The following is a 24,164-nucleotide window of genomic DNA, read 5'->3' as shown; positions in this document are numbered from 1 at the left end:
GCTTGTTGAACGCCCTGTCAGCCAGATGAAACCTGACCAAGCCGGCCGTCTCCATAGAAACTCCACTTAAAGGTTTTGCAATTCAACACTAAAGCATGCTTAATATTCAATGGGCTAGTGTGGCGGAGTGTTTTCACACAGAGCCTTTGTGGGTCAGTGGCGGTTTACTCTGAACAATTAGCCAATTAGCCTTGGTTACAATCAAACAAAGAAATCTGTGTTACATAAATATACAAATTCACGCTCCTGGGAAATCTGCCATTGCGTTTGCCACATACCCTCCCCTCCCCATGAAGGAGAAAAGCCCATCAAAAAGCCTCATATGAAATCAGTATGAATGCTTTTGCAATGACACGCTTGCCACTCCCTATAAATAGTACATGATGACGTGATTGTAGTTTAAAACGCCATAAATATTGCAGGAGAATAAAATAATTCATGGAATAATCCAGTTAACAGGGTGTGTTTTTCTGTGCTCTTCCAGAGAGGAGAGCGCTGGCCAGAGTCGGCGCTCTGTAATTGCTTTTCCTCTCCCTGAAGCCAGCTTCCTGCCTTAAATCAAAAAAGGCAATCTCTGTCAGTAATGGCTCAATTAATTATTAAACACGTGTCTTATCTTTGCCGTATTCACTCTATTTACTTCCATCTATCAGACAAGGGGGTGGGGAATGGGGGATTGCACAAACAGCATTACCATCATCAATAAAATAGCCATTAAAAAAAAAATAATCCATCTGGCGAGGGCAGAGTTCGGGAATTAAAAATGCTACAAACAAATTTTGCGAGTTTTGAATATGACAGGCCCGACTGATAAGAGCCGGATTAATAGAGTGACAGACCACACGCTCATGTGCACTGATCTCAGAGAGCTGTGCACACAGACGAACCAGGTGAAATTAAACGACTGGGGCTCTAGTCCGCGGGGATTTGGGCCTGTCTAAAAATCTGAATTTAATCAATAGAACAAATAAGCTTCGGCTTCAGGACTCGACATGGGCTAGGTAGGTGGTGATGGTGACCAGGAGCAGACACTTGTGACAAAAAACAACCCCCCCAGGCCCCCCCCCTTCCAACCCCATTGCCCCCAAGGCCCCATGCCCCCTTCCCTTCCCTACATAATACGTAGTCACATGAGCCAAATGACAAACCCTCGCTAACTGCAATAAGTGCTCTGTCAATACGGCCCATCGCTCCTGATAAAGAAAGCATTTCCATCAGGCATGTGCCGGCTGGGCTTCGTCAAACAGCCAGAGTGGGCACTGCTGTGAGCTTTACCAGGCTTAGATTCCTCCGCGGTGACGGCTTGTTTTTAATTTGGGCTCTCTAATCTAGCAAAATAAAGCCCCCGTGGTCTGCATTCTCGCTATTACACGTCTGCGACCCCCAACGCCCCCCCCCCCCCCACACACACACACACCCACCCAGAGTCCACCCCTCACACCCAGCTCCTGCGACTCAACAGCGGCAAAGCTGATTAGCTGGTCAAAAGGTCAACCTCTATTCATTATTTAATGGGCGAAAGGCCACAAACACCGCAGCGCTGAGGTTAGCAATACATCACAATGACCTGGCCTGTGGCGAGCCAGCGCATACAAACACACTCTCATCAACTGCTTCTGGCCCCAATCCCCCTGACCCTGATCCCTGGCTCCTCCATTTTCTCCTCCTCTCTCACACTCTCTCTCTCTTTTATTTATTTATATCTATCTATGTTTTATTGGAGTGCGCACACAAGCAGGTAGAGCTCTCATAGCTGAATTTCATACTCTCCTGTGCGAATGGGCTGTGTGGATAGGAGAGGAGTGCTAGCTTGCTAGCTAGCTAGCGTTAGCGGTACACATTAGCGCTCGGGCCTTTTAATTGACATGCAGCAAACAACGGCGGTGGAACAAAGGGCACTCAGGACCTATTGAATCGTGGGGCTGCAGACAGAGTGCTTGATTAGCGATTCGACGCGGGGACCCTGAGCCGTGTAGCACATAATGAGAGCTTAGAGAACGAAGCGCAAGCTCATCAGGCCAAGGGGGTGGACTCAGCAGCCAGCCTCTGGGGAACTGAGTCCCTGACAATGGCATCGTGGAGGGAAAAAAAAATGGATACACACACACACACACAAAATGTTCTCTCCCAGCTGTATATAAACTGTACACATTGTTTACATTCAAATATACAAGTATTCATACACGATTAGTGTTTTCTAGTCAGAGCGTTCGTCAATGGGTTTGCTTGCGTCAAAGTGGTCTTTCCCCATGTTTGACATGGTGCAAAATTGAAACAGGCCTCTCCGTCTCATCTGCGCAATGCTAAACCTTATCCCTAATTTTGGCCAAAGAGAAAGTGGAATGAGGCATTTTTTCATTTCCATTTGGTGGAGGTTGTGGCCATGCGAATGTGTGTGCATTTTTTTTTTATTCATTCTTCTCACACTCCTTCTTCCTTTGTTCCACTGGACTAATCCTGTATGTGTGGGCCGGTAAGTTTAATGGAAACAATTTATTAAGTCCGGCTTAAAATGCCATCTGCTGCTAAGCCTCCCAAAGCCGCTAAGCTCCTGGTTTCGCCCGGAGCTTGCTGTGTTCACGCTTACTGTAATGCGCTGTTTAAAATGAGCACAACGGGTCAAAATTAATCAGGATTACAATGGCATAAATCCACTTCAGAAATGGGTTTTCGGCAATCTTTCTCTCCTACCCCAAGATGCCCCAGGTTTGCCCGGACCTCACACAAAAAATGGACGGCGTCCCAGTACTCCCAAGTCCCAGTCGGATCTTCAAACTCGTCTGAAGTCCAGACATTCTTTCCCCTGATGCTCTTAAGCGAATCCCACTTAGCTCAAAAGCCACTGGTACAGTAGATCTATAAATGCGAACAATGAAAGGTATGCACATCTATTCTCATTGCATGAGTCATACACACGGCCCTGAGTTAATAACACCCAAACAAAGAAGAGAACCCTTACCTCCGCACACCAAATTTCCTAGTCTCAATAAACACATCCAAGCCACGCATTGTGTTTCGCCTGCTTGTGCACTGTTCAGAGGAAAAAGCCAGCAACAGGGCAAACCTCCAATCTGACAATACTTCTGCAGGCCAAGCCATTTGAGGCTCCGAAAATCGCTGGGATTTAGATTGGTCCCAGAGGAATCAACTAGCAGACGGGTAATGGGACGCATACGCTGGCCCGTAAAAAGAAGGAAAAGCAGCCCAGGGCGCCGCGGCATTCCACAGACAAACCCGCTTAGCACACATTCAATAACACAGTGGGGAGAGAGAGAGAGAGGGGGGAGAGAGAGAGAGAGAGAGAAAGAGAGAGAGAGAGAGAAAGAGAGAGAGAGAGCCATGGGGAAGAATGACGGGGAGTAGAATTGAAACAGGCAAAACACAGCCTGTAGTGTCCATGGCCACAATGGAGCCGGCGTCAACCATTTGGAACGGCTAGCATGATAATACAATCTCAGCTCGTCACCAAATCACCTTATCCTAAGAGACCTGTCTCTGGCTTTTCCTTTCCCCTCATCCCCCTCTCTCTCCACCTCTCACAATCTCTCACTCTAATCCTAATCTGCAACCCCCCCCCCCCCAAGCAGTTCTTCAACACTAGCCTGGTGATCCCTGTGAAAAACAGGCAAAGGATGCTGATGGGATTGCCTGGATGTAATTCTCTGAGCCTAATCCCTGAGCCTTGTGTGTACGGGTTGGCCACATTAGCAGGATTTTCGGATGATTCCTTCGCCCACTGACATACCCACTCTAACCCCCGCCACCCCCCCCACCCCACCCCACACACACACACACACACACACACACACACAGTTGATAAGTGTGTGCGTGTGTGCGTGAGGTAGGATGGGGTGATCTAAAACAGATAAATAATAAACAACGCTTTTACAAATAATAAACAATGCAGCCCTGGGCTCGACTTTATCTCTTTGGTCTATTACCCCCCCCCCCCCCCCATACTCACAGAGAGCGTCACACAAAGCCTTCCAAGGAATGGGCGTTACAGCATTCCCACTTAGCCAGACAAGCAACATGTGTATGCATCCAGGGCAAATAAAACACACCATGTCAGAGATCTAATATAAACCTAAGCCTCCATTCCAAGAATCACAGTTGCTGGGGAAATGACAAGGGCTTTGACCAGAAAGCTTTTCATTGTTGTTTTTACCCCCCCCCCCCTCCTCTCTCACAAGGGCATACCAGATCCTACTATTTCCATGCTGGCCGGCAGACAAGTCTCCTGCTCAGAAAACTGCTCCCCACTTTAAATAAATAGTCCTTGTGCTGCATCTATTAATGGGCCAGGCATGTGCCCAGGGGGGACAGTCACTGCGCTCTGCTGCCTTTCATCGCGGGACGTACAACCTCCTAGCCCCGCCGCCCCCCCTCCCAACAACACTCTCGCAGACACACACATTTCTCCCTGTTACAACCCTAACACCCCACCCCGAGTCCTCTCATTTAGACACACAGAGTCTAAAGGGGGGCTGGCATACAGGTGCAGCAGCCCTCCCCAGCCAATAACCCACGACCTGAGCTTTAACGCCGAGTGTGTGTGTGTGTGAGAGAGAGAGAGAGAGAGAGAGAGAGAGAGAGAGAGAGAGAGAGAGAGAGAGAGAGAGAGAGAGAGAGAGAGAGAGAGAGAGAGAGAGAGAGAGAGAGGTTAAGACCCCGTCCCTGCCTGCCATTAGCGTCAAGCCTGCTGTCAGGGAGCTGGTATGGCCTGGGGTGAATTCCCCATTTGTGGCCGCCTTGCAGGAAGCATGTGGCTCTGGGCTTCTGACAGCGAGAGAGAGAGGGAGAGCCTTAATGAACCAGACGGTGGGAAGGGTAATACCTTTGGCTCGTATGGTTGTGGAAACAGCCTCCCCCCCCTTACTCCATGTACGGAGCACAGTGGAGGGAGCATCAGGGAGCTATGCACTAGATAGCCTCCGGTTATTTCAGCTCGGAAGTATCAAACATTGCAGCAGTGGAGGTAGGGGGAAGCTCAGGAGAACACGCATCAAAACCAGTAGCAACAAAACAGCATTTAAGATACACGCTCCTTTGTTATATTCCTTCACAGCCCAGACATGTTATGCTTTCAGCTTCGATGAAGTATTTTGCTTGAATTTTTCATGAAACAAATTCCAATAATATGTTAAATGTAGGAGGATACATTAGATATGTGAATATTAGTATATGTGAGTAATTATTATGTGAGTAATCACAAGTACACATTCGGTCAATGTTATCAATGTGATAACAATGAAGGATGTGGTCAAGGAAGGATTACAGGAGCCACTGGTGCTGGCACACAGGTAATTAGGAAGTGAATGAAGGAAATAAATAAATAAATATGTGATCCACATCCTTACCTTTAGCTGCAGTGGGTGAGAAAAGTTTCTCTGATCCTACATCAGAAGCCTGCGGAAACAGAGGAGATAACGTATTAATGAAAGGAACCACAGATAAAGAGGAGACACAAAGACAGGCGAGAGAGGAAGAGGATACGGACAGCTCTACCAAGTCGACAAAGATTATACATTTATTCAGACACCTTCCACCAGCACCGCCATTTCATCCAGCCCATGCTTCACAGGCGAGGTGGAAATCTGTGCGCGGCCAGACAGGCACTCATGGTGTATTCAGGAGCCCGGGCTGAGCCCATCCCTGTATCATAAGATTTTCAGAGAGGCTGCCGTGTACCTCAGAGTCACACCTCACAAAAGCAACCACACACACACACACACACAGCCAGGTCCAACCAACCGACCAACCAACTAGCCAGCCTTGCTCACAGCAGTCAGACCCTGCTGTCTCTCAGCCTTCCAGAGGAAGGAGACGTGACATTGGGGGGCACTGTTGTGCCACCCGACAGCCTCCTGGAGCAGAGGAGGAGGCGAGGCGGCGGGCAGGAGACGGGGAGCGGAGCGGAGCTGTCAGGAGCCGCTAATGACCCACAGGCCCCGTGGAAGCCCAGTGGACGTGTGGCCAATGGGCTCCAGGCATTCCTACTCTGGCTCCAATAAACAAAACAAAAGACCTAGACCTTATGCACAATGGTTCTGTTGTATGGTAAGAAAATAGCAATGCACGCTAATTCCAAACTAATTCCAAACCAGAATAAAACAAATCACCTTTGAGGATCATATAGGGCCTGTATTAATGCAAAACACTAGACGTGAAAGTGCTAAAATTGTCATTGTATCGTCACTTGTCTGATAATTGGCGTTCCTACATTTGAGAACAAAATATTGCAGGTTTTTGGCATGGACATGATTGGGTCGTTCTTGGTCTTGGGGAGATATTTGTGACGGCGTGAAGCATTTCATTACAGCTGGGTGTGAAACATACAAGAGCGGGCCGCCCGGCTGCAGACAAACGGCTTCGAGGAAAAGATCCCCACAAAAGCTGACAGCCGAGACGTCTAGACTAAACATTTGTGCGATTTTTCCTCCCCTTTCCCTCACATGTATGTGTAAGTTCTGGCGAGCCGTTTGAGAAAGAAAAACACACACCATACGTTTACATAAATACACATCCACCAGCAAGACAATCATTTCTTTTTTTTTTTAAACACCGCAACCAACCTCATAAATCAAGCTCAGACAACGCAGCATTGTTTGAGAGGAGGCAGCAAGCTCATACACTGGAGAAGATAACGCTAACTTCAAACATCCCAATTATCGTACGACGGCAGTCCATACACACACACTGCACACAAAGGCAGATGAGGTGAACACATGTTTCAGCCATCGGGCCGACGTATCCACGTGGCCATTATTGTGACTTTCAAACGGCACTGGAAAAAGCATATGTAAAGCAAGGCTGTGGACTCACGCAAAGGCGCACAAAGACATTGGGAATACAGATGGCCTTCCTTGGCACCAACTTCAGACTCTTCAGTGATTCTGACGGCACCCAATCCCCCTCAAACCCCACTCCCCAAATCCCCATCCTCCCTGCCCCCCCCTGCCTCTTCCACCACCACCATCCCCTTTCTTTTTAAAGATCCTTTCAATCCCCTTCCTTGGCATGCTTAGCCAAAGACTGTTAGGGGCCAGTGTCTGCTCTGTGCAGCCCACTTCTTCACTATGGGCTCATCTCGTCTCCGGCTGGTGCAGCTGGCCAGACCTCCTCTGAGAACAGGCTAAAAAGTGTCATTATTTTAAAGGAGGACACTAACTTGAGAATTGAGCTCCATTAAGGTGTTCTAGTTCAGAGCTATATTTCGGCATGTTCAGGGACTCCTCCTTTTTTTTTTTTCCAGAGCGGCACTGCAGACCTTTTGTGCCTCGCTCTCATCTTCCCTGCACCATTTTTTTTTATTGAACATTTTACATTTTATGACCCAAAGTCCAGAGTATGGGCCCCTAGAATTTCTGTGCTGTAGAATTGGCCAAGAATAGTACTCTGAATAAAGTGTGTGTATGTGTGTATGTGTGTGTGTGTGTGTGTGTGGGGGGGGGGGTGGAGACTTCAATGCACATTAGAGATATTGTGCTTGTTACACCATTTGCAGCTTCTTAATAACTTACAACAATGAGACTCAAATGAAGTCCAAAGGGAGAGAGAAAAAATCTTGTTGCTCTTCAGATAAGTTCCCTTGGTTTTCATTAAAATATTTAGCATGGGTACCGCACAAACTAACAGTGTAAACAAGGCTGGCAATTTCATTCTTGAGATTCTAAAAAAGAAGGATGGGACCTGGGAGCATGTGCTCTCACCCAGACCTTTTGAAAACCCACTGAAATGAAAGGCCCGACATGTGAAATTAACCTAGCCACACGTAGGGCAGAAAATCTGTCTTCAGATGACATATCTTCTCTGGATTCGCAACAGTGGGTCGCTGGGTTAAGGTCATATGTAACACATTCTTCACACTTCCTTTGTGAAGGCAACCCCGATGGTAATTAAAAAAAAAAGGGAAAAAAAAAAGCAGAGCGAACAGGCGGGGAACGAGAGAGGCGAGAGGAGGAAATAAAAAAAACAAGAGACCAAAGGCCAGGTTTTCCAAAGGAAGGAGGGAAATATAACCATTTCAAAAACGAAAGGAAATTCAAGCCACATTGCTGGGAGCCAAAAGCCCTTGGACTGGGCCGCAGGAAGCCTGACCTTTGGGGGCCGTCTGCTATTTGAGCCTGGGGCTGGACGGCCGGGCCTTCTCTCCAGAGAGCCGTCAACAGGCCTCAGCTTTCCTTCCCCATTCTATTCATTAGCTATGCTTTATGATTCAGCTTCCTCTGAGCCACACAAGGACTCCCTGAGGAAAGAGAGAGAGAGACCGAAAGAGCGCGCGCGCGCGCGAGAGAGAGAGACTCGGACGGAAAAAAAAAGAACGAGGGAAGGGGAGAGAAAAGAACTAGCGATAAAAGAAAAGGGCAGAGAAAAAGCGTGAGGGGAGAAGAAAAGCAACAAGGAGGTCATGGGCCTCAGTCGTGGCCCGCTTACAGCAGCTGTGAAATCCTACGGCTTCCTTATGAGGTCATGAGGCGGGGAGTTTGGTCCTGTGTGTGTGTGTGTGTGTGTGTGTGTGTGTGTGTGTGTGTGTGTGTGTGTGTGTGCACATGGGAGACGGGGTCAGATCCCACCAACAGAGTGCTAACTCCCCCAAGAGCCACACTCACCACCATAAAGTCCAGGATTTAGGGAATGCCAAATTACAAATTACGCTGGTGTTTGTTTTAAGAAGTCCCACAACTTCCCCGGACACGAGTGACTTATTGGACGGATAAATCTCCTGATAGCACAGCCCCATATAGTGTGCTGAGAAAAAAAAAAAAAACACCCTCACTCAGCATTCACTGTGATATTTATATTTGTTATTCAACCCCGATGACTGTACACAGGGAAAAAAAGAAAAAGCGGAAAAATCTGTGAGCATTTCAAATGTCAACTTAATTTACTCCACAATATTAAAATGGCAGCAAGCCTGTGCATTTATCACATCCTTTCCCTGTACGGCAAAAAAAAAGCAACTAAATGCTTTCCTCTCAGTATCTCAGTGCGCGTGGAGGCAGGAAGCATTACAGCGGGAATCTAATCAGCCCAATGACCTTTCCGCAACAAATTTATGAAAGGCATTGATCAGTTAAGGATGTGATTTCACAACAGACATGGAGGTCAGCAATTACCCCCGCTTCAATTAACCTCATTCTGTAAATACTGCTGAGAGACCAATTTTTACAGCGCGGTATATCAAACAATCCCACGCCTGCATTTTACCTTTTGATCTCCCTCCTTCTGCCTGCTTGCTGCGAATTACCGAGAGCCAAACCCATGCTAGCAATGGCGCCCGGAATGAGCCATCGCATAGCTACATGAAGTATATACAAAACAAGGGCTCCTTGCGAACACTCCATGACAGCAGTCTTAAAGCCCTACTTGAGAGGCACAGTTGCTGTTCAAATAAATAACACCAGTCGAGGGCTCGTAAGAGGCACAAACAGACCCAAACGCATGACAGCGTGTTGATTACAGATTGCGCTAGGCAAGGCCAGAAATAAACACCGCGCTCAATAACTGTCAAAATGCCCTCTTTGTCACTGACCCAAGCTGAAGTGTTTTTGAACGTATCTCGCCGTATCTCCGGCAGTAACGAATCTCCCGTCACCTCCAACATGGCTGGCGTATGGAACAGCGACACTCAGCCCACACACGCTGCTCTCTGTTTCCTCTGCGCTCCGATCCCCCGCCGACCTGCGTGGGCAGAGCCAAACAAGGGTGCCATCGCCTGGCGGCGGGCGGAGGCTGCTGCTGCTGCCGTGGCGGCGGCAGCAGCGGGAGGATGGGGCCGAGGGGGCGGACGGGCTCGGTCGGTTGGCACGACGCGCCGTGGCACATCGCAGCCCGGCCAGGTGGTGTCATTCATCACCCTGAGTGCCATGGAGGGCGGCATATGAGGAGGGCACCCTGACTCAGAAACACCAGCTCTCAATTACGCTGGCAGGCTAACCATTCCCACCCGTGCCTCCCTTCCTTCCCTCCCTCCCTCCCTCTCTCTCTCCCTCTCTCTCTCAGTCTCTCTCTCCCTCTCTTCCCTTCCCTCCTGGGCCTCGCTCGTGTTAATTTGCAGCTCGGGTTGGTGCTTCATCACTGTCACCTCCGTCACCCGTTCCTGCTCCTCCTCTGCCACTTCACATGCACCCCCCCCCACCCACACACACACACACACACACACTTCTCACTTCTCCTCCCTCACACACCCCCTTCAGCCTCCTTCTATTAACAGCTGGGACTTTGTCCAAAGCCACAAGGCCATATTTTCTCTGCCATTTATGTAACAATCATGTCAGGCCAGACAGCGCTTTGATAAATATCTCCGTCAGCACCCACTCAAACTTCTAAAGTGCGTGCTGCGGTCTCGCCCGGACCTCTTGCCCCGACTGTCGTGTGTGTGTGGGTGCGGGCGAGACGAGCAGGGGCAAAAATACGTCTTGAGATGGCTTAGGCTACTGTGCAAATGTGCTCAGCCATGCATAAATGGCCTGCAACAGGGACTCCAAATTAATTATCTCCTCGGCGTTTGTCCTTCTTTGGCGCCTCCTGCTCCAGAAACTTAATGACCTCCTTCGTGGTCATTTATCATAAGCTGCAGCACATTTTTTTAATTTTTTATTGTTTCCCCACCACGTGCGAGCACGATATCAGGGGGCCCTCGTGCCACACGCCCCCAGTCAGAACAAGTTTGGGCTGACGATACCACAGTACCATGCTTCCAACACCCCTCCCCCCCCGCATCCAAAAGCCATAGGAGACCTAGGCAATCTCCCACGCACACTGTCAACCCTCGCACATTAGACATTCAGCTGCACCTAAAGCGTCATTAAGATGATAATGAATTCTGCGGGGTGACCGTGCAAAATGAAATCCTCCCCACATGTCTCCGCATGTCGCTGCGAGCGCCATCTTTTTGCTGCCAGACATCGCGGGCGAATGGGGAGCAAGATTTTCCTCTTCCTCGCGCCACCCATCTTTCTTCCCTTGGCAACAACGGCGAGGCGCATGCAAAAAAAGCCGAGGAAAAGCTGGCTGCCGCGAGCCGACTCTTTGAATGTAAAATATCGCTCGCTCCGTTCTGGTGGATGCTTGGATGCCGCTTGCATATCTCTCTCCCTTTTTCCTTCATGAAAGAAAATAAAAATCCTTCCCATCTCTGTGATTTTCTTCTCTCTCTCTCTCTCTCTCTCTCTACCTCTCTGTGTTCACTGATTATGAGCAGTTGCTAACTCTTATCATGGCTGCCTGTCAGTTTAGTATACAAATTAGCAGTCTATCGGGAGAGCGCAGGGCGCCGTTTCATCAGCCGCAGAAGGGCAGAGGCACGCATCACATTAGAGCCAAGGAGAGAGAGAGAGAGAGAGAGAGAGAGAGAGAGAGCGAGAGAGAGAGAGAGAGATAGAGGGGGGGAGGGAGGAGAGAGACGGAGGGTCACAAATCAACGTGGCGGCCGCCTCCTGGGGCCAGAACGCGGCCAGGAATAACGAGATAAGGAGAGATGAGGGAAAAGGACATGACATATTTCACAGAAGTTGCCCAGACCTATTTCGCAACCTGGAGGGCGAGAGAGGGTGACAAATGAAAATTTAAAACCTGGGCAAGACGAAGGGTATAAGAAGGCAAAGGGGGGAGAAAAAAAACAGGGAGGAGAGAGTGAGTGAAAGAGGCTAGGAGAGAATGAATAAATAAATAAATATATCTGAAGGAAAATATTATCAGGATAGGACAGGAAACGCTGCAGTCACAGACACACGGATCAGATAACAAGCTAAATTCAGTCTGAATTAGGGATCGGGGATAGCCTATCAGTGCCAGTTAAGCCAACCTGAGCATCGAAATCCGCTGCATATTCCAGCGAGATAACCACAAAGTGACTGTCAGAAAAAAAGAGCACGACACAACAGGATGCATTAAGAACCCGCGCGCTAACAGAGGAAATTAAGGCATTATCTCGCATTACTTTCCATTTGACTCGCCCGACTTGTTTTCGAATGCGGGCTTGCAAACACACGTCGACCTTATTTACATTTCCGAGATGCTGTGCAACGCGGCACTGAGCAAAATTTTTTTTTTTTTAAAAACCAGCCAGCGGGAGATAATACTATCTGAGCAGGTCAGACAGCAGGCTGCGATGATGCCTCGGCCTCCTAGCCGCGGCTCCGAGCACCAGAATGCCCCGGAGCGCCGCGGGGCGGAAGAGGAGCTCGCCGAGGTTGATGGGGAGAAGGTAAATTTGACGGCGGACGGCGCCGCCGAGCACAGCGCGGTGCGCGCAGCGAGGGGTCCGCTCGGCTCGTCTTGTCTGGTGGCTGGGCGCGCAGGGGGCGTGGGGCTGTGGGGCCGTACCCCCCCCCCCCCTGCTCTTTAATGTGAAAATGTGAGGGCGAGATAAGGCACGGCTAATCTTCCGGAGGAATCGGGGGCCCCTGTTCTTTATTACTTGCAGAGCAGATAGAGATCGGAGTGCCATGCCTCTCCCAGCTGGCACTGAGGCTAGCAGATAAGAGAGGGGCGAGAGAGAGAGAGATAGGTAGAGAGAATGTGCGGAAGAGGATGGAGACAGAGAGAGAGAGAGACAGAGAGAAAGAGAGCGATAGAGAGAATGTGTAAAGAAAAAGAGAGTGTGCGGAAGAGGATGGAGACAGAGAGAAAAAGAGATAGAGAGAGAGAGAGTCAGAGAGAGAGAGAGAGAGAGAGATGGCCATTAAGTCTCATCTCACTAGCCTGAGGCCTCTCCCTGGCAGCTCCACACCATTAACTGGCCTTTCATTTTACATGGAGACTATGGAAGACATCACTCCTCTCTGTGAGATTTGTTAAACGCTCTCGACTCCTCTCCTCAGACACTCACTGAAACCCTCCTGTGCATTCAATATCATTCTAAAAATACCCGAGACCCTATATAACCCTTATTGTGGGTCTATCTCCATCGATGCCTCGAGGAGCCATCTGCGTTCTTTGTTTTTTTCTGAGGATCGTATTGGAGGAATGTTAACCGCAAGAACATATTGTTCTGGACGGAAGAAAGAGAGCAATCCACAGACCTGTAAAATATTCAATGTGTCCTCCATATTCAACACCACACCACCATCTGCCAGATAGCACTGGTAACAGAAACAGTGCCTCATAAAAAATACGGCTTGAGTGTTTGTATACACACACACACACACAGTGTATGTATATATACAGATTTTTTTCCCCTTTTTTGCCCGTTTCAGATGCTTCCTACAACAGCAGCTCCTTCACAGACGTGTCCTAAATTTACATGAGCCCCGTGCAATCCCACTGAGAGCGTCATCCCCTTCTCATCCATCCATCCATCCATGTCCGAGTCTCGGAGCCGTTGCCAATACTCGCGGGTGGATGGAGGCGCGGACGTGCGCAGCAGGACTCTCGCGGCACTAACGTGCATCGGCCTGCCGGGCCTGGCATGCCCTTCGCCTCCCCCGGGGGGGGTGGGGGGGGAGAGCGGGGAGGCATCTCCGCCAGTCGCAGCCCACCCTCTCTGCGGCTTGTTAGAGGAAAGTGGCTTAAAGCGATGTTCAATACAAGTCTTGCTCAACTTTTTTTTTTTTTTTTCTCTCTCCGACCCCGAACAATGTGAGCTCCGAGTGAGTCATCATAGACTCCGGGCGAGGAGAGAGAGAAAATGAAAAAAAAAAAGTTACATTTCTACATTTAAGGCTGTTTTGCTTTGACTTTTAGCCCTCCATCCAAGGATGTTAAATAATTCAGCGATAAAAAAAGAGAAATGTGACCCCCCCCCTCTTCCTCCTTGTTTAGAAAAAAAGGAAGAGAGAGAGAGACAGAGAGAGAAAGAAAAACCCAAGAGGTATTTCCTCCGCAGTGGAAAAGGAAACACAGAGAGGACTTTTTATAATGTAAAAGGGCCCGTTTGACAGCACATTTAACTGCGTGGTCGCCTGTGGCACGCTCTGCCAAGCAGGGCCTGCTTTTAATGAGAGGAAAAATGCAAAGCGTTTTTTTTTTTTTTTCAACCGAGCCGCGCAACAACGTTAAGTTGCATGAATCACCCCTTGTAGGACGCCACCTCAAAAAAAACCCCTTCTGACCTGAACAGGGTGTGTGTGTGTGTTTGGAAGTGTCCACAAGGCACCCAGGCAGGCACACGCACACACACACACACACACACACAAACAGGCACCAATGCAAGACAACTACCCCCACAGAGCGATCGCACGGAGGGTGCTTGGAGGGTGGCCCTTACACTGACCTGTGGCCTTTTGGTGGCGAGGCTCACTCACACAGGGCTACAGTTTCTGGAGACATACATAGCCCTTTACAGAATCTGCCTTCTCTCCCAAGACAGTATTCAGTTTAGCCGTCGAGGTGGGAGGGTTAACACCGACATCCCAGTTATACTCACACGACAGCCACTGGAGGCTAAAATAGAGCAGGCTTTTAGGGAGATCAATAGAACTACTTGTATGAAGGGACGGCAAAGTAGGAATGGAAAACCTCAAAGGCTGGTACGGCTTCTGGCACTGTGGTCTGTGGAGCCTCCCCCCCACTAACACCAACGTGCCCCCCCCCCCCCCACCCTTCCGTCTGTAGTCCCCCCTCCCACCCCATGCACAAACAGACATGGAATGCGCTATATAAAGGAGACGCAAAGCTAAGCCTCGCTCGTGTTGGAAAGGGACACGGCATGTTAAGTGGAATTTACTTTTAAAACGGACACCCAGCCTCGGGTTACGGGCAGCTGTAACACAAGACCCAGGCAGCGACTTCACAGCAGGTCATCAAATGCCTGGAAGGCCTTTAAAACCGTTCTCCAACTCAGCTGTCCTTATAAATAGAGGGGAAACGGGCAGGGTAGCGAGAGCCACAACACCTGGTCGTGCCTGTTTATTTGTTTGTTGCGTCAGCCGAAATCAAAGCGAGGGCGAAAATCCCCCAAAACAAAACGGGCAATTTTCAAAAAAACACGTCTTAAAAGACACTTTGAAGTCTGCGTGATGTTTAACTGCTGGGAGGGGAACGGAGAACATCTCTCATGTGCTAAGAATCTGGTGCAGCGAGGACGGAATAGTTGGAGCACCGGTAGCAGGTCAATATAGAAACGGCAGCCGGCAGAACCCGAGGCAGGCTCGCAATGGCTTTGACCACCAGACACACTTTATTTAGAGGGCCACGTGGGTCTGCCACTGATGTCTTTATTCCACACTGGGACACACACCGGGGGACTGAGTGACAGAGTCCAGACACAGGCATGACAGCAAGGCGATTTTTTTTTACGAGGGCAACTCGGAGCAAGCTAAGCTACGGGCCAAGCTGAACTTAGCTGTTGCCGCTTGTTTGGCACGCGCGGTATGGCATTGTGCAAGTCCGTCGTTGGCCTCCGCCTGTACCGGCGGGAGCTCCAGATGTGTGACTTATGGGAGGTCATGATGTATAAATAAACACGCTGGCGTGTCACTGTGAATAGCGAGGGCATTACTCCCCCCCCGCGACGCGCGGACCACATGCTGCGGGTCCCAGGCCCCCCTGACTCGTTTATCGCCGACCCGACAACTGCCCGAAACCTTGTGAGAGAGCTTATGAGTCAGGCTTTCACACTTACTGTTGAACCTCAGCCCCACATACCAAACGCATGGCCTGACCTTGTGACAAAAAGTGTGTGTGTGTATGGGAGGGTGTGTGGGGGGGGGGGGGGGGGTCTCAGTGGACACGTTCAATTACACACAATTCGCTGTGTGCTACCTGAGTCAGTCATGTGGCTAAGTGTTGGACGGGAGGGAGGAAGGTGGTGAGGGGGTGGTGGGAGAAGCCTGCTGCCCTCTGTCCCTCCGTGGCCCATGTGGGACCCTCGTTAAATGAAAGCTCGGCATACACAAACAAACAGCTCAATTAGCTCTCTGATGCTGCGGACACCGGGGGTCTGGCTGACGGTTCTCCCTCCACTGCCATTTAGTCTCCACCTCGTCCTCAAAAGAAATCACGGCGCCGCAGTCATTAGCCGGCAGAGGTTTCGCGGCCACTAACGACACCAGTACACACCAAAGACACCCAATTAGCACCAGTGACACCCTAAAAAAACACCTCTTCGGAGGAATTTGAGCACGCTTTTGCTCTGACTGCGTGGGTGGTAAAAAAAAGGGATTTACTGCAACCACACACAAGGTCATTAAAAGTTATTCCCTGTGCCAAGCAATGCTTAACAGTATTCACTGTATATTAAAATATAATGAAGCAAGTAAACGCAAATTTGTTTTACATGCAACATTTTCAATTATTCATGAGGAAGGAAAAAGACAAACAGTTTTCCCCAGAGCCCTAATCCCATTTTGGAAGCAGCTTGCAATGGCAGCAATGAATACTTCAGTTGTTGTTAAGACGCAGTCTCCTTGGGAGGCCGGGAGCATGGCTGAACTCAATAGGGCAAAGCTGAAGTCAAATGCTTCTAAGCCCATGGTGTCACTAGGCAATAGTTAGCCCGGCTCTTGTATGAGTATTGGCATGAGCGTATTATGCAGCCAATTGATCCCTTTCATATTGGAGAGAGGCAAGGTTAACAGCTAATTACTGGGCAGCTGGGTCGTTTTAGCAAAGCCATTTCTTGTCAATAAAGCAAACCCGCCTGCTCGCAGATTGAACCGCCTCCTAAATGTCACCATGACAGCTAGAGTCACAAACAGAAATCTTTCCCCCAAGCGGCTAAGTGGCCATACAGCGTTGATAACACTTCGCTTTAATTACCTCTTGTTTTTCAAAGACCTTGAGCGGGAGGCAATCGGCGACACTTTATTTACATGCCACGCCACTAGCTGCTCCGCCGCCGTGGAGCACTCAAGAGAATAAAACCCTCTCGGCGCGCGACTCGGTGGCAAGTCGGGGCTTGGGCTCCGGCTAATGCGCCAGCCCCGACTGGAGACGTCACCTCGCTCCGTCTTTTGCACACCCCTTTGGATTATCCCATCAGAGTTCCTCAAACACCATTCACTTCCCTCCACAGAGCGGTGGAATAAAGCGGATTGGACTCCCCATTTACACCCCGGCCCAGTTTGCATATCATGTCTGTCGACATAAAGAGGCATTTCAGTCAGCGCATGGGATCCACTGTAAACAGCTGGGCGATAAAACGTGGATAATCCAACCGGTGGAGCCTAAGAACATCATCCAGGATACATCCACCAGGCCCGTGGAAGAGAGTCTCTCTCTCTCTCTCCCTCCCCCCCAAACCCTCCCCACGAACACAATCCCACCCCCATCCAAACCATGAGCTGCAGCACAAGCGCCAAGAGGAGCTTCATCTACCTCCGACACACAGCAGCCCCTATCCCCCTGCTCTCTCAACACTGCTTAAAAGCTTTACCAGAGAGAGGGGGATTTAATCAAGTGTTAAAAGCTGTGGAGCTCGGCACAGCGGGGGAGGCGCAGCAGAGGCAGACACCGAACAGAGGGATGCTGCTCTCCAGCCGCTCTCTCGCTCTCCTCGTTCGCTCGCTCTCGCTCTCTCTCTCCGCCATGTCGGCTTGTTATTCCACATTACGAGCCATCCTCGGAAGCTACCTCGGGGCTATAATGGGAGGTGGCCGGCAGGCGGAAAAGGCGGCCCAGGTAGGGTCGTTACGGGGAGGAAACGCTTTTTTTTTTTACGTCGTCTATCTAAGTGTACGGTGCAGTGGTCGCAGTCGGAGTCGCAGTCGCCACCGCCGCAGCCCAGCTGGCCTTGTAAACGTGCCCCGTGGTGGTTTTTGCGCTGTAAGTGCTCGGGCACGCTTTGCAGGTCTTCTGCGTTTTTTTTTTTCCTTTCCCGCAGCCGCCTACGCCCGTGCACCTCCAGTCCAGTCCACACCCACGCCTGTGATTGACAGCTGACTGCTGGAAGCATTTTCTGTCTATATTTGCGTGTAGGTGGGCGATTGGGGGGGGGGGGGTGGATGGGAGGTGGAGGAGAAGACGGTAGGACTGAGGGGTGGGGTGGACAGGTTAGAATCTTTACGCTCAGCAGATCAATACTCCTGTACATCATTAGAGCTGCATAAACAGATGTGAATGCAGACTTCACCCGTCTGTCAGTCCACTTCCAGAGGAGGAAAAAAACACACCCATCCCTCCATTCTGTGCTCTCGCTCGTCTATTCGCCATCCTTCATTCAGCAACCGATCGCCAGGCCTTTTTTTTTTTTCTCCGACTGCATGCATAATGCTTGCGGGGGCCTTGTAGACAGCACCGTGGAAGGTTTGCACTTCCTCTCTCACATCACATCAAGTCTGTGCAGCCGTCCTGCGGATGTGTGCAGGCTAGCGCACGGGCCACAGGTGGCTCAACCTTCGCCATGCTGTAGACTCCTGTTTGTCAAGGTTGTCAGTATTCACAACCCCAACCCCTCCTCGCTTGCACTATGAGGTGGAATCCCCCTGGCAGCACTGCAGTAGATATCCTACCTGACGTGTCAAGAGAGGGAGGGGGGGGGAGGGAGGGGGTCGAAAACCAAACAAGGCAATACGTAATAAAAAAACAAGCTGGTGCCACCGTGAACAACGCGGACACTACAAAAACAGGCCGCTCGCTGTGGAGAGCGCTGAAACACACGTCCTCCTCCTCCTCCTCCTCCTCCTCCTCCTCCTACTGCTGCTGTTGCTGCTGTGCAGCACCACCCTGTTGGCAAGCAGAGAGCGACGTAAGCCCGCCCAGTGGCAAAGTGTGAACGCGGCCCAATTATATTTGTCAGCCCCTGTGCACGGCTCTCTCCCTTCCCTCCTCTCTCTCTCACACACACACACACACACACACACACACACACACACACATCTCTCTCTACACCCCCCCCCCCACCCCCCAAGCTCATGGAGGCCTCTGCCTCCCCCCTCAGACACGACAGACAAATAACTGACAGGCCCGGTGGGCAGGCCTGGCCTTCCCCAACGCCGCAGCCCTCGGCTCGCCTTCCGCTCGCATTACCGCCGACTGACAGTTCCTGTATTATTATTGTAGCGCTGTCTCTCTCCGTGGCCCGCTCGCAGCTCCGGCGGGCGAGAAGGCGAAGGGAGACGAAGGCAGAGATGTCTCCGCTCAAAGTCAAGCTGCAGCAGCAGCAGCAGCAGCTCACGCGCTCGGAAGAAATCTAACAAGTTTCCAGAGCTCGCATGGAAACAGAGAGCACCGCCTACTGACAAGCATGGGATGTCTTAACACGAGAGAGGCCTGATCGTTTGGGGAGGGGCAAGAAATCACTCGTAGGTTCTATCACCCCTCCAGATAGATTAATTCATCTAACCTCACATTTCATTTCCTCTGGAATGTACTGCATGAGGGAGATTTCCATCAGCGTTCAAAACCAAGCACTAGAATTTGTTCAAGTATAATTCTTGAAGAATACTTTAATTGAGGGTTTTGGTATGGATTGATGAAATACAAAATGCTACTTTAGCATCTGAAAAAAAATGCTAATGTTTTCAGGAGCTGACAAACATCATAGGCAAACATCTCTGTCCATGTGCGGGATTTTTTTTTCCAACAACACGCCGAGCGCTCCTACATGTCAAAACCCAAAACCAGATGTTACCAATCCACGAGGATAAAAACCCACAAGAAATAAGGACAGAGTCCGAAACGGTACACATTAAATATAATCAAAAAGAAACAAAAAAGAAAGAGGCCCACTTGAATTACTTCACATATAATTTAGTTTTCTGGGGGTAGGACAGCTTCTGCCAAGGAAAGCAAGATGAAAAGGCTCTCAAATTATATAGTAAAAACGTCTGAAGGCTGCCTTCTTTCAGTAAGATCATACTTCTACAAAACCATGAGACATGGTCTGAGGCTGCTCAAACACACAGACCGCCTTCAAATTACAGATTAAACAGCTCTCTGGTTTTCACCTTTAAGACAACCGATGCTATTTTAAATACCATTTTGCACAACCATGTCTCCGCCACATTAGTACAAATTCATTACACGATAACAGCTCGTCTCCGCACAGCGACGCAGCCAGTGTGAGCTCCCTTTCCTGCCGTTCTACCCTTGCTGCCTCGGCAGCGGCTTTTTTTTTTGCATTCCTCTGTTTGCGGAGCCTTTCAACTCTTTGGTGTTGCCACAGTGCTAAATTGCACAGCTGTTCCACAATCTGTGGCGGTGTTAATTACCCTAATGTGAGCGGCAGCTCGTCAGCTCCTCGCTAACGAAGGGGCCTTATGTTTGGTATGTAGGCCCCGTTCCCACCCGCTCTCTCCCCAGGCAGCGCGGCGGACCACCCGACACATCCGCATCCAGAGGAAAACGCATCTAATTAAACCTCCCCGTCCAAATCTGCTTACTAAGGGGGGTGGGGGGGAGAAAAACGCGACGAGATTAAAAGGGGATTTAATACACTGCAAGTGAAAGGGCTTAAGAGGAAATATGAGAGTGCTCAATGGCTAAGATCCTCGGCGATGCTGAAAGGAAGCGGCCTGTAAATCTGAGCCGATCAGTCAGGGCTTGTCAGCTGAATCCTTCAGTGCCTCCAAAGCCTCAGCGGGGGAGACTGACATTTTCTGGAGTCTTCAAGAACGCCCTCCGATTCCCCAGCGTCTCTGACAATACATTAAATCGGCAGAAGGAACAAAATAATTTCATCTCGTCTTTTTATTTAAACTACCCCCCCCCCCCCCCCGACTCGCATATTTGGCATGCAGTAATAGACGGCACACAGACAAAAAAAAAAAAACGTCTTCTCAGCTAGCCTCTGTAGCCTTCAGCCATCTTTTCTTTGTTCCATCACGGTTCTTTCCAGTTGAATCTAAAGGCGTCTTTTCTGACATTCGGTCGGCGGGGGGAAGGCTGTGCCGACGAGGGCTGCAGCAGGAGGACGACGACGCAGGCGTAATGAATGTGTGAAAAATGTGCCATGGGATTGCAGCACAGTAGCCCAGAATGATGGGCCACTTAGGCCAACATGACACCTTGGATGCGGTGATGAAGGACTCCCCGGGCTGGTTCATCCCCACCGCCTCGTTCCTCTATCATTAGAGGCACGGAGTCACATCTGGCTAATGGCACGCCTGGGCTTCGTGCTCAGACACTGTGCCACACCGGGTGTGTTTAATTAAGCCTCATAAAGGTAACAAAAGAGTCACAGTCTGCTCACAGGAAAGCGCTGCTTTTTTTCAGGGTGTGGAGGTGGGGGCGGGGGGGGCAAGGGCGGAAGACAAGGTGGAGGTCCACAGCTGCCACAATTACAGGCTGACCCCCTCGACGATAGCTTGAGACTGGGGAAATTCACTCGAGTACAGCCACTGTATTCCTCCACCGGAGCTGTGCTTAGAACGTAGAGAGACATGCGCCCCATCGTACAGGTACCACATCTTAGATGCTACCCTCATTTTTCCTCAGCCTTACGCCAAGGCTGGCATACCGCAACAACGGAAACACGGACTGGAAAGGAAGAGGTCCTTGAAATATTGATGAGTTCACCAGCATGTTTTCAAGTGAAACTATGGTCTTTCGTATAAAAGGCCAGGAGCAAAAAAAACAACAAACAACAACACGACACAGACAGCCGTTGCAAACTCTGAGAGCCTTACGTGCCAACTCCTTGTCTCTAAGGCAGCATCCTGTGCAGCCAGCCTTGTAAAGCATCATTCACCGTGAGCTGCGAGCATAAAACACAGATTACCCAGCAAGCAACTTGGTGACCTATGACTTCAGCAATACCTGCAGGTATTCTCAAGGCCTTGGCTTACGCTTTTGTGTGTGTGGGGGGTTGACATTTAGTGTGGGGAGAAAAAAAGACAAAGGGGAAAGGAGAGAGAGAGAGAGAGAGAAAGAGAGAGAGAGAGAGAGAGAGAGAAAACATGAGCCCTAGGACTGCAGAGGAGCACCGTCCCACATTCAAGAAATAACATCTGATAGGAAGAGATGGGAGAGAGAACGCGGTGCCGCATTGCTGAAACGCTCCAAAGTCAGGTAGCCTTTCCGAAACAAGTCACCGCTAACGGAAAGGTCACTGGTCACTTCTATTTGGACACAGGCTTAAAAATCTTGAACACTCAGCTCAGATAGCAACAGATCACCTCCACTGGGGAACTAGCTGTGACGGAAACGTATATAGCATATACATTCACACACAAACTCCCAGAAATAGACAGATATCCATATGAGCATTGGTATGCGAAAGTTTGTGTTTTCCTTTGCCAATAACTCCATGGCCTTTTCTGGATCCCCATGTATTATTTATAACTTTAATGCACAAACCAGAGGGACCTCTGCAGAGAACACTTCATCTGGCCTTCTCAGTGATTTACTGTTTAAAGATATCCTCACCTTAACTACTCACTTGGGTGATAGCAGAATGTAAATAACATCGCTTTCCCTTTTTTACAGGTTTCAACGTATGCTCAAGGCACCTCTAAAGAGACTCAATCGTATTGTGTTCATTCAGAGTTGGGATCCAATCAATAAATGCTATAGTTTGCTACTAGACTTCAGCAAACCTTGCTTTACATAGTTATGAAACACTTAGTCCACATTATGTGGGAAGCTTTTTATAGGATTTATCCTAACCCAATGCCATCAGATGAACTCTGAAAATAACCTACTTTCACTTGACTAATTGCACAATTTTACTAGGGGAGAAAACATAAAGATAACAAAGGTGACGACAAAACGACTCATTTAAAACCACTGCCTTTCCATTGCCTTGAGGTCATACTGCATGAGCTATTTCAGTACAGTAGCGTAAAGGCCAAGTTGGCCTACATCAACCACTTTCAAAACCAACCCTGGTTTTCAAGCCCTTACCGTATATTCCCCAGGATGGTGGCCAAAGTGCATATAGACATGCTAAGCCAGGGCTTACTTTGGCTTGCTAGGATGTTTGGCTCATTTTATCCCAACCGTAAGGGCATTTTGCAGAGCCTTGTAATCACAGACAAAGCTGAATCTCAGCTAAACTTCAACCTGAAGTATTTCACGAAGCTAAGCTTCGCAAAATGTGTGGACAAATATAGCTTCACACGGCATCAACAGACGTCTGGGTTTTTTCCTTTTTTTCCCCCTCAGACATCCTTCTCCATGTACTACTACAGAAATACCTATTTATTCCCTCGTCTGGTTAAAGAGGGCTCAAGATGTTAGACTAACCCCAACCGCAAGGTTTGTCACATCTCCTGGGCTCTGATCTGCTTCAACTCTTACATTACAAATAGCTGGAAGATTTTTCACCCCCTTATCAGGCCTGCCAAGCAGGCCCCTTTCTTATCTCTTTTCCGCTGGAGATAAATAGGGTTTTGAAGATATGAATGAGAGAGCTTTTTGCAAGCTAATTCCAGAACTGCATCTGCAGTAGATTAAAGATTAGGTTCTGGCTCAAGGAAATGGAGAAATACTCCTGGCTTTTTTCCTATCCGAAGGTGGTGGTGGAGGTGGTTTAGCAGGTGTTGCTATTCTGTTATTTCAGCCATTTCAAAGACCAATCCCTTTTAACGGCTGTTTATCCTAAATGTAAATTTCATTCAAGAGATGGATAGTAATAGAAAACAGACACTTTTAAAAAGGCAATTCATCTCACAGGGGAAACTCCCAGACATCATGGTAATTTCACAATTGCCATATCATTTGACATTAGGCTGATGGTCTATCAGAATATTTCCCTTCATATCGTAATGGTGACTCTTTTGTCCTACTAAACTCTGTGACCTTTCAAAGCATACTGTTCCCAACGCTTAACCCGTGATAAGGAAAGAAGGCAGGGTATCTCTAATAGCCAGATTTCTTTTACTCTGTTTACTCTCCTTTACAGCTTTGACTGTGGAACAATGTTCATGCTGAACATGACAGAAAGCGCAATGCACAGCGCAATGCCCTGCTGTCATAAACACCAGGAAGCATCAGCATGCACATGCATTCAGAAGCTGCACAAACAATGATGAAATACTAATCTTATTGTTTTTTTGTACCCATCTGAACTGTTCTTATTTAGCTGAATTGCAAGTTATGGGCTAATCCACTTGAACGAGTAAACACTATATTGCCATTTAGATATAAGCCATGAAGATAACTGTATCCTAAAAATAACACTTGCTTATCTAACATAACATTTCATATTATTCATATATTAATATAGACCACAGAGCATCTAAAATCTTTATGGAAACCTAGGCAATTGCATATGTTGAAAACACTGAAGTCTCCACGGTCTAGAAGAAGACAGAAATACAGTTTTCTTTCCAACTTCC

The 24,164-nt window shown here is 49.0% G+C and overlaps 1 protein-coding gene across 8 annotated transcripts in view; it reads right to left on the bottom strand.

The window, feature by feature from the left end:
- The window catches only part of fbrsl1 (fibrosin-like 1), a 251,886-nt gene that overhangs the window by 28,537 nt on the left and 199,185 nt on the right, over positions 1-24,164 (bottom strand). For all 8 annotated transcript variants that reach the window (XM_062543054.1, XM_062543055.1, XM_062543056.1 and 5 more), the window contains one exon: positions 5,361-5,409. In XM_062543054.1, the coding sequence (XP_062399038.1) occupies positions 5,361-5,409 (49 nt within the window). The remainder of the gene's footprint in view (positions 1-5,360; positions 5,410-24,164) is intronic.

The sequence above is a fragment of the Sardina pilchardus genome, chromosome 8 (assembly GCF_963854185.1).
Source record: "Sardina pilchardus chromosome 8, fSarPil1.1, whole genome shotgun sequence".
Lineage (NCBI taxonomy): Eukaryota > Metazoa > Chordata > Actinopteri > Clupeiformes > Clupeidae > Sardina > Sardina pilchardus.
This window is presented reverse-complemented; position numbering and strand designations above follow the sequence as displayed.